The sequence below is a fragment of the Motacilla alba genome, chromosome 3, assembly GCF_015832195.1.
Source record: "Motacilla alba alba isolate MOTALB_02 chromosome 3, Motacilla_alba_V1.0_pri, whole genome shotgun sequence".
Taxonomy (NCBI): domain Eukaryota; kingdom Metazoa; phylum Chordata; class Aves; order Passeriformes; family Motacillidae; genus Motacilla; species Motacilla alba.
In genome coordinates this window covers 1,380,794-1,392,142 of record NC_052018.1, presented here as the reverse complement: position 1 = coordinate 1,392,142, position 11,349 = coordinate 1,380,794, and the positions used below count along the sequence as shown (strand labels likewise).

Sequence of the window (11,349 nt, the reverse complement as noted above, 5' to 3'; positions counted from 1 at the left end):
TTCCCTTCCCAAGAATCACCTCCACATTCTCAGGAGATCTCCCACTCTGGAGCACTCGGATCCATTCCCTGTTGGATCCCAGTTGGATCCATTCCCACAAAACCCAACGTCTCCAGTTCGGTCCATCCAGAATCCGTTTCCCGGCGCGATTCCCTGCCCTCCGTTCCCGGCGTTCCGCGGGATGCGGAGCGGGGAAGGTCCCGGGACGCGTCACGGGGAGAGGTGGGGCCGGAAGGCGCGCGGCCGGATCATCATCACCACCTTCCGCAGGGAATAGTAGTCCGTGTCCTTCCAGGAATACCACACGATCCCGTCCGGGCCCAGCATCTTCCGGTTCTTGATGGAATACCGGCCGCCCTGCGGGAGCAGGGAAAGAGATCGGGAATGGTGAAAAAACACCAAAAATACAGGAAAAAACCCCAAAATATAAACATTTTATAAAACCCATGAAAACGTCATAATCAGTAAAAAATAAGTTAGTTTGTTTTGATTCTTACTACTTTTGAAAATTTTTAATTGGTTTTAATTAAATATTCTTTATATACTTTTAAAGTTTTAAATTGGTTTTGCGTTTCTCCTAATCCTGCCTCGCGACAAGAATTAAATACATTGTAATTATGATATATAATAACATTTATATTTTTATAACATATAAACATAACATAATAACACATATACTTTTAAAATTATAAAAATAATTATTAAAATTATAAAAATAATAACTATATTCTAAAATTATAAATATATAAAAATATTTATAATTTATAATCGATAATTTATATTATAATTTAATAAATTATATTGTAAATAATTATAAATATAATGATCATTTTAATAATTATTATAAAATTATATAATTATAGAATACTTATATAATTGATTATAAAAGTTATATTATAAATAATATAAAAATTATAAATTTCTTTATTCTAAAATAATAATAGTTATAAAATAATAATTATTAACATGATAATTATAAAAATTATAATAATGTATAATAAGAATTAATTATACTATATATTATTCATTTGTTTTATTATATATTACTTTTATATTCTTTAATAATTATATTTATTATTATTTATAAATATATTAATATTTTATTATATTTATATCTTTATACATAATAGTAATAATTAAATACAGTAATAATAATAATAATATTATACACTATGATTATATACTAGTAATATTATAATATAAAATTATATAAAAATTACAATTATATAAATATTATTGTTAAATTATCATTTAACTAATATTATTGGTGTATTATTATACTAATCATATTAATAATTATATTTATGAATGTTATTATATTAATTATTTGTTATATTAATGATATTTTATACATTATTATTATTATTATTAATAATAATAATAATAATAATAATAAACCAACACCGAACCCACCACTCTCATCAACACATTAATTAAGAAATCTCAAAATTGAAAAAAAATTAACGAAAAATTAGAGTAAATTAATTTAATTACTGTTACTGAACAAAATTACAAAACTGAATTACCAAAACTAAAACAATTAATGTTAATTAAATTAATGAACCGGAACCACCACAAGTGGGAAAGGCTTGGAAGCATCTTTGAGATGGGATCGTGGGAAAAACGACCTCGTGGAAATACAGGAGCGGGATCGGAAATGCTGGGAATGCTTGGATTCAGACCTTGGAGAACCTTTCCAACCTCAACAATTCCGGAATGATCTCCCAGGGAATTGAGGGATGGGATCCAGCTGTGCCAGGGGAGGTTTATGGGATTTTGGGAATCATTCCTGCCTGGAAAGGGGTTTCCTGCCCTGGGCTGGGGCAGATTTCCCATTCCTGGGTGGATTTAAATCCCTATGGATTTGGGAGGACACGGATCAGTGGCGGGATCAGAAATGCTGGGAATGCTCCGATCCAGACCTTGGAGAACTTTTCCAACCTCAACAATTCCGGAATGATCTCCCAGGGAATGAGGGCTGGGATCCAGCTGTGCCAGGGGAGATTTATGGGATTTTGGGAATCATTCCTGCCTGGAAAGGGTTTTCCAGCAAATGGATTTCCCATTCCTGGATGGATTTGGAAGGACACGGATCAATGGCGGGATCGGAAATGCTGGGAATGCTCGGATCCAGACCTTGGAGAACATTTCCAACCTCAACAATTCCGGAATGATCTCCCAGGGAATTGAGGGATGGTATCCAGCTGTGCCAGGGGAGGTTTATGGGATTTTGGGAATCATTCCTGCCTGGAAAGGGTTTTCCCGCCCTGGGCAGCGTCAGATTTCCCATTCCTGGGTGGATTTAAATCCCTGTGGATTTGGGAGGACACGGATCAATGGCGGGATCAGAAATGCTGGGAATGCTTGGATTCCGCCCTGGAGAACTTTTCCAACCTCAAAAAGTCTGGAACGATCTCCCAGGGAATGAGGGATGGGATCCAGCTGTGCCAGGGGAGATTTATGGGATTTTGGGAATCATTCCTGCCTGGAAAGGGTTTTGCAGCAAATGGATTTCCCATTCCTGGATGGATTTGGGAGGACATGTATCAGTGGCGGGATCGGAAATGCTGGGAATGCTTGGATTCCGCCCTGGAGAACATTTCCAACCTCAGCAAGTCCGGAACGATCTCCCAGGGAATTGAGGGATGGTATCCAGCTGTGCCAGGGGAGGTTTATGGGATTTTGGGAATCATTCCTGCCTGGAAAGGGGTTTCCTGCCCTGGGCTGGGGCAGATTTCCCATTCCCGGATGGATTTGGGAGGACACAGATCAATGGCAGGATCGGAAATGCTGGGAATGCTTGGATTCCGCCCCGGAGAACTTTTCCAACCTCAAAAAGTCTGGAACGATCTCCCAGGGAATGAGGGATGGGATCCAGCTGTGCCAGGGGAGGTTTATGGGATTTGGGAATCATTCCTGCCTGGAAAGGGTTTTCCCGCCCTGGGCAGTGGCAGATTCCCCATTCCTGGGTGGATTTAAATCCCTATGGATTTGGGAGGACACGGATCAATGGCGGGATCGGAAATGCTGGGAATGCTCCGATCCAGACCTTGGAGAACTTTTCCAACCTCAACAATTCCGGAATGATCTCCCAGGGAATGAGGGATGGGATCCAGCTGTGCCAGGGTATGTTTATGGGATTTTGGGAATCATTCCTGCCTGGAAAGGGTTTTGCAGCAAATGGATTTCCCATTCCTGGGTGGATTTGGGAGGACACGGATCAGTGGATGGATTGGAAATGCTGGGAATGCTTGGATTCCACCCTGGAGAACATTTCCAACCTCAGCAAGTCTGGAACGATCTCCCAGGGAATTGAGGGATGGGATCCAGCTGTGCCAGGGGAGGTTTATGGGATTTTGGGAATCATTCCTGCCTGGAAAGGGGTTTCCTGCCCTGGGCTGGGGCAGATTTCCCATTCCCGGATGGATTTGGGAGGACACGGATCAGTGGCGGGATAGGAAATGCTGGGAATGCTTGGATTCCGCCCCGGAGAACTTTTCCAACCTCAAAAAGTCTGGAACGATCTCCCAGGGAATGAGGGATGGGATCCATCTGTGCCAGGGGGTTTAGTTGGATTTTGGGAATAATTCCTGCCGGGAAAGGGTTTTCCTGCCCTGGGTTGGGGCAGATTTCCCATTCCCGGATGGATTTGGAAGGACACGGATCAATGGCAGGATCGGAAATGCTGGGAATGCTCGGATTCCGCCCGGGAGAACATTTCCAACCTCAACAATTCCGGAATGATCTCCTAGGGAATGAGGGATGGGATCCAGCTGTACCAGGGGACGTTTATGGGATTTGGGAATCATTCCTGCCTGGAAAGGGTTTTCCAGCAAATGGATTTCCCATTCCTGGATGGATTTGGAAGGACACGGATCAATGGCAGGATCGGAAATGCTGGGAATGCTCCGATCCAGACCTTGGAGAACTTTTCCAACCTCAACAATTCCGGAATGATCTCCCAGGGAATTGAGGGATGGTATCCAGCTGTGCCAGGGGAGGTTTATGGGATTTTGGGAATCATTCCTGCCTGGAAAGGGTTTTGCAGCAAATGGATTTCCCATTCCTGGATGGATTTGGGAGGACATGGATCAGTGGCGGGATCGGAAATGCTGGGAATGCTTGGATTCCGCCCTGGAGAACCTTTCCAACCTCAGCAAGTCCGGAACGATCTCCCAGGGAATTGAGGGATGGGATCCAGCTGTGCCAGGGGAGGTTTATGGGATTTTGGGAATCATTCCTGCCTGGAAAGGGGTTTCCTGCCCTGGGCTGGGGCAGATTTCCCATTCCCGGATGGATTTGGGAGGACACGGATCAGTGGCAGGATCGGAAATGCTGGGAATGCTTGGATTCCGCCCCAGATAACTTTTCCAACCTCAGCAACTCCACGATTCCAGGAGCAACTCCACTCGCTCCTCACATTCCACCCTCTCCATCCCGCTTTTCCTTGATGTCCATCCCGCTGATTGTGTGGGGGAAAAAAAATCTCCAACCGGGAAAAAAATTCCCAAAAATTCCCAAATCCCTGCCGGCCTTCACCTTGTAGTAGACGCCGTTGAGGTTGGAGAAGAAGCACTGGTGGTACCACCAGCCTCCGTGGGAAATCTCGGCACAGATATTCCCGGAATCCGGAGTGCTGAAGCTCCGCTTGTCGTGGTACCAGGCGAAGGAATCCTCCACGGTGCCGCTGAACCCGTCCACGTGGAGCCGGTAGAAGTTCTCCTCGTCCTCGATGCTGCGGGGAAAACAAGGAATTGTTGGGATTGTCGGGATTCCGTTGGGATTTCCCGGCCTGGGATTGGGCGTTCCCGAGGCGTGGCGGCGCTGGCTGCGTCCCGGCTGGGATTTCTCTCCTCGGAAAGTCAAGGATGAGGAGGGGTTTTTTTCCTTCTCTGGGATGGGGGTGGTCGGGAATTTGGGAATTTCGGGATGAAACGAGTGGAGCAAGACTGGGAAACGACGGCAAAGGAATGCGGGAGCCTTGGGAAAATTCCCTTTAATTATCCAGCGCTTTACACTTAAGGAGCACCCCGGAGATTATTAATTATTAGTGGAATTGTGGAATCATGGAATGGTTTGGGTGGGAATGGACGTTACAGCCCATCCCATTCCAACCGTGACACCTCCCAGAATCCCAGGCTGCTCCAGGGATACGGCAGGGCATGGAATTCAGGGATGGAAAAGGGAAGGGAGACCCTTCCTGGAGTCCCCAATTCCCAGGGAAGCCCCTGGATCCCAAAATTCCTTCTCCAGGAGGTGGGATGGGGATCGATCCGATGGCAGGCTGGGAGAGCTGGGAATGTGCAGCTGGAGCAGGGAAGGATCCAGGGAATCCTTGGAGCCGCTTCCCCATCCCAAAGGGGCTCCGGGAGAGCTGGGATTTGGGAAAGTGCCGGAGGGCCAGGAGGCAGGGAATGGCTTCCAGTGGGAAAGGGGAGCTGGGGATTGTGGGATCTTGGGGAGGAATTCCCAGCTGGGCTGGAATTCCCAGAGAATCCCTGGATCCCTGGCAGTGTCCCAGGGTGGATTTGGAGCACCCTGGGATGGTGGAAGTTGTCCCTGCCCATGGAATGGGATGAGGTTGGAAATGTCCCTTCCCACCCAAAGCATTCCGGGATTTTAGGAGCCAGGAGCATTTCCAGGAGAAGCAGGGAATGGGATCCTCTGGGACAATCCAGACACTCCCGGTCGCTCTGGAATAATCCAGGGTGTGGCTGATGCACTTGGAAAAATAAAACATGGGAAGAGGGGAAGGGCTGGAAATTCCAAAGGATTCCAGAAAATAAATGAGTGGAGATGAGAAAATTCCAAACCAGGAAAAGTTTTGAGCCCCTTTGAGGAATTTTGGGGCAAATTCCTCAAAATCCGTGGATTTTGGGCTCAGAGCTCAATAACTGCGGCTGAAAAAACAGGGAGAAGCCAGGGATTATCCATGGGATCCTACACCCCCTTTCTCCCACGGGTTTGGAATTCCGGCATGGCCGGATGACGCCGCACATTCCCTGACTCACATCCAACTTTATCCCGACTTTCCTCCCAAATTTGAGGTGAAATCCAGGTGCGAAGGGAAGGAGAGACTGGGCTCAGCCCGGGAACCTCCCTGGACAGAATTCCCGTGGCCTGAGGGTCTCCCGGGGTTTGAAATCCCGGGAATTATCCCAGGTTTTACCTGAAGACCTGGTAGAAGGCATGTTTATGTTTGTTATTCCAGTCTTCCAGGTCGATCCGCAGGGAATAATCCCCTTGGCTCGTCATCCTGTGGATGTTGTCGTTGCCCAGCCAGAATTCCCCGTTGAGGTCCCCGAATCCTTCTTTGTACTCGTTCCAGGTCCGGTTGAAATCCACGGATCCGTCCTGGCGCCTCTGGATGACGGTCCAGCCACCACCTGCCAGGAGAGGACAGGAAACGGGAAAACCCGGGGAAGATCCGGAGAGTCCCAGGCAGATCCATCAGCCAAAAGCGGAATTCAGATCCCTGGAATTGTCCGGGAGAGCTGGAATTTGGGATTTGGATGGAGGATGGAGGGATGGGAGGCAGGGAATGGCTTCCAGTGGGAAAGGGGAGCTTGGGATTGTAGGATCTTGGGAAGGAATTCCCAGCTGGGCTGGAATTCCCAGAGAATCCCTGGATCCCTGGCAGTGTCCCAGGGTGGATTTGGAGCACCCTGGGATCATGGGAAGTGTCCCTGGGATGGGTTTGATGGTGCATGGATCCCATCCCAAACCATCCCAGGATTCTGGGATCAAGGACACTCAGGATCCATCCCGAGGGATTTTGATGGAATGTAGGGATGGAAAAGGGAAGGGAGACCCTTCCTGGAGTCCTGAATTCCCAGGGAAGCCCCTGGATCCCGAAATTCCTTCTCCAGGAGGAATCGGGATGGGGATGGATCCAACCCAGGAGAGCTGGAGAGGGATTTGGGAAAAGGGCCTGGAATGGCAGGACAGGGAACGGCTCCCAGCATGGCCAGAGGGTTGGGATTTTGGAATTTTGGGATTGTGGGATTTTGGGAAGGAATTCCCATCTGGGCTGGGATTCCCAGAGGATCCCTAGATCCCTGGCAGTGTCCAAGGAATAGTTGGAGCACCCTGGGATAGTGGGAGGTGTCGGGATTGGGATGGGATGGGATTTGAGGTCCTTTCCCACCCAAACCATTCCAGGATCTAGGATTCCCTACGCCTGCTTTGAACTCAAATCACGGAATATCCGGATGAGACCCACCAGGATCATCCCTCCAACTCCGGGACATCCCACAATTCCCACCAGGGCATTTCCCAAACCCTCCAGGATCTCCGGCAGCCTTGGGAACCACCCCGTCTCCCAGCCACCCTTGGAATCACTGGGATCCGACTGTCCCGCGGGACAAATCCCTTGGGAATTCCTCACCTTCCGTGTCCATCTCGCAGAGGACCTCGATGGGAATTCCGCGGACGGAGGGCAGGATGCTGTAGATCCCGGATCTCCGGAGCCCGTTGGAGTAGACGGAAGCGCAGTCGATGGGACAATTCCGGCCGTGTTTGATTTCTGGGAATGGGAGCGGGGGGAGAGAGACGCGGTTACGGCTTTTCCCACAGATCTGGAAAAGCTCGGAAAAAAAGAGTTCCTGGATTTGGAGTTTCGGGGATGAGATTTTGGCAGTGAGGGCCCAGGTTCCAATGGTCACTGGGGATTTTTCCGGAGTTTTCCAGAGCCTGAAGGGGATTATTTCAGGGAAGATCTGAAATTACTCCAGGGAAAATCAGAAATTATTCCAGGGAGAATCCCAAATTATTTCAGGAAAAATCACAAATTATTCTGGGGAGAATCTGAAATTATTCCAGGGAAAATCCGAAATTATTCCGGAGAAAATCTGAAATTATTCTGGGGAAAATCTGAAATTATTCCAGGGACAATCTGAAATTATTCTGGGGAAAATCTGAGATTATTCTGGAGAAAATCTGAAATTATTTTGGGGAGAATAACAAATTATTCCTGGGAAAATCACAAATTATTCCGGGGAAAATCTGAAATTATTCCAGGGAGAATCCCAAGTTATTCCGGGAAAAATCCCAAATTATTCTGGAGAAAATCTGAAATTATTCTGAGGAAAATCTGAAATTATTTCGGGGAGAATAGCAAATTATTCCTGGGAAAATCACAAATTATTCCGGGGAAAATCTGAAATTATTCCAGGGAAAATCTGAAATTATTCCAGGGAAAATCTGAAATTATTCCAGGGAAAATTACAAATTATTCTGGAGAAAATCTGAAATTATTCTGAGGAAAATCTGAAATTATTCCAGGGAAAATCACAAATTATTCCGGAGAAAATCTGAAATTATTCTGGGGAAAATTACAAATTATTCCAGGGAAAATCTGAAATTATTCCAGGGAAAATCTGAAATTATTCCAGGGAGAATCCCAAAATATTCCAGGGAAAATCCCAAATTATTGCGGGAAAAATCACAAATTATTCTAAGGAGAATCTGAAATTATTCCAGAGAAAAGCCGAAATTATTCCAGGGAAAAGAAACTAAAACATGGAAAAAAAAAATCAATAAAACAGAGAAATTACAAAAAATTGTTGGGTTTTTAAGTGGAAAAAATGAATTTTTTAATGGTAAAAACTCCATGTTTTCAGGGATTTTTGGTGGGGTTTTTGGATGGGAAACATTCCCAGGATTTGGAAAAATTCCAGGTGTGATCCTGAGCACATCCCACACCCACGGAGCTGGAAAAGCTACGGAAACCCCCATGGAAGTGGGATGGAGCGGGATCCCAATCCCCTTCCTGATCCCATTCCCGATCCCATTCCTGATCCTATTCCTGATCCCATTCCCAATCCCCTTCCCGATCCCATTCCCGCCGCCTGGATGCCACATCTCCTCCTGGAAAAGAACCAAAAACCTGTCAAAAAAACAAAACAAAAAAAAAATTCACTAAAAAAAAGAGAAATTACAAAAAATGCTGGGTTTTTAAGCGGAAAAAATGAATTTTTTTTATGGTAAAAATTCCAAATTTTCAGGAATTTTTGTGGAGTTTTTTTGGATGGCAAGATTCCTCAGATTTGGACAAACTCCAGGCGCGATCCTGAGCACATCCCACACCCACGGAGCTGGAAAAGCTACGGAAACCCCCATGGAAGCGGGATGGAGCGGGATCCCAATCCCCTTCCCGATCCCCTTCCCGATCCCCTTCCCGATCCCCTTCCCGATCCCCTTCCCGATCCCATTCCCGATCCCACCTGGATGCCGCATCTCCTCCTGGGCGCGGATGTCGGCGGGGTGGAGGCAGCTGGGGTTCCTCCAGGCCCAGTCGGCCAAGGCGGAGATGTTGTTGATCTGCGCCTGGATGTCGTAGAGCAGCGTGGCCTGGATGTGCTGGAGCGTGCTGGATTCCCGGGAATGCTGCTCCAGGTCCTGCAGCCTCTGGATCAGGCTCTGGTTCCGCCCCGCCGCCTCTTCCTGCTGCGGGAGTGGGAAAAGGGGAAAAAACCGGGATTGGGAATGATGGCGAGATGGTGGATTCGTGGATCAATGATCCCAAGGATTGGGGTTGGGATTCTCATGGTCAGGGTTGGAATTCCCTTGGCTCCCACCCAGGCTGATACTCCCAGGATTCCGTGAGGGGCAGGGAAGAGCATGCTGGGAATGTGGGAATGCTTTCCAAAAGCTTTCGTCGTCGGGATATTCCAGCTCGACCCATTCCATGGGCAGGGACACCTCCCACCATCCCAGGGTGCTCCAACCTTTCCTTGGACATTCCCAAGGATGCAGGGATTCTCTGGGAATTCCAGCCCAGCCGGGAATTCCTTCCCAAGATCCCACAATCCCAAGCTCCCCTTTCCCACTGGAAGCCATTCCCTGCCTCCTGGCCCTCCAGCCCTTCCCCAAATCCCAGCTCTCTCCTTTCCCTCTGGAAGCAGCTCCAAGGATTCCCTGGATCCTTCCCAGATCCAGCTGCACATTCCCAGCCCTCCAGCCTCTCCTCATCCTGAGAATTCCAGCCCTACATCCTTTTCTTTCCTTTTTTTCCAGGAAAACCAGGTTCTGATCCCGTGAAAAATCCAGGGTGAGGCTGGCAGGGGATTCCAAGAGTGAATTCCAGGCGATGGACACCCCGATCCCGCCTGGAATGCGCCGCTCTCTCCTTGTTCCCTTTAGATGGCAGAGCAGATTTTATCCAGAAATTCCCAAATCCCACAACAGCCTGGGAATTCCCTCCTGCTTCCCGATCCCTGCCTGGGCCTGACAACGGATCTGCAGCCAAAGGTGGAGGAGATTCCATGGATAAGATCCAAGGATTTGGGACTGATTCCGAGGGAATTATTCCTGGAATGCTCCTGATCCAAGTTCTGACCCGGCAAAACTCCAGGAGCTGGAATCCCCCATGGAATAAACTTGGGATCTCCAGGGCTGTGGGAAGGGGATGGATCCACAGCCCTCCAAAAGGTGGAGGAGATTCCATGGATGAAACTCAAGGATTTGGGGTTGATGTTGAGGAAATTATCCCTGGAATGCTCCTGATCCAAGTTCTAACCCTGCCAAATTCCAGGAGCTGGAAGAGCCCATGGAATAAACTTGGGATCTGCAGGGCTGTGGGAATGGGATGGATCCACAGCCCCTAAAAATGTGGAGGAGATTCCATGGATGAAACCCAGAGATTTTGGGTTGCTGTTGGGGAAATTATCCTTGGAATGCTCCTGATCCAAATTCTAACCCTTCCAAATTCCAGGAGCTGGAAGCACCAATGGAAAAAATCCCATGGACACTTTTACTTGGGATCTCCAGGGTTTTGGGATTGGGATGGATCCACAGCCCTCCAAAATGTGGAGGAGATTCCATGGATAAAACTCAGGGATTTGGGGTTGATGTTGGGGAAATTATCCCTGGAATGTTCCTGATCCAAATTCTAACCCTTCCAAATTCCAGGAGCTGGAAGCAACCATGGAACAAATCCCATGGATGCTTTTACTTGGGATCTTCAGGGTTTTGGGAATGGGATGGATCTGCAACCCTTCCAAAGCTGGGGGAGATTCCATGGATAAAAGTCAGGAATTTTGGATTGATTTGGAGGAAATTATCCCTGGAATGCAAGTTCCAACCCTGCCAAATTCCAGGAGCTGGAAGAGCCCATGGAATAAACTTGGGATCTGCAGGGCTGTGGGAATGGGATGGATCCACAACCCCTAAAAATGTGGAGGAGATTCCATGGATGAAACTCATGGATTTGGGGTTGATGTTGGGGAAATTATCCCTGGAATGTTCCTGATCCAAGTTCCAACCCGGCAAAATTCCAGGAGCTGGAAGCACCAATGGAAAAAATCCCATGGACACTTTTACTTGGGATCTCCAGGGTTTTGGGATTGG

General features: G+C 47.5%; 1 protein-coding gene across 1 annotated transcript in view; it reads right to left on the bottom strand.

Moving 5' to 3' along the window:
• LOC119698533 (techylectin-5B-like) overlaps nucleotides 1-11,349 on the bottom strand; it is a 21,850-nt gene continuing 10,501 nt past the window's right edge. Inside the window, exons 3-7 of the mRNA XM_038130506.1 lie at nucleotides 9,225-9,515; nucleotides 7,388-7,525; nucleotides 6,170-6,386; nucleotides 4,540-4,735; nucleotides 1-357 (exon numbers count right to left, since the gene is read on the bottom strand). Of these exons, the coding sequence (XP_037986434.1) occupies nucleotides 211-357; nucleotides 4,540-4,735; nucleotides 6,170-6,386; nucleotides 7,388-7,525; nucleotides 9,225-9,515 (989 nt within the window). The 3' untranslated portion in view covers nucleotides 1-210. The remainder of the gene's footprint in view (nucleotides 358-4,539; nucleotides 4,736-6,169; nucleotides 6,387-7,387; nucleotides 7,526-9,224; nucleotides 9,516-11,349) is intronic.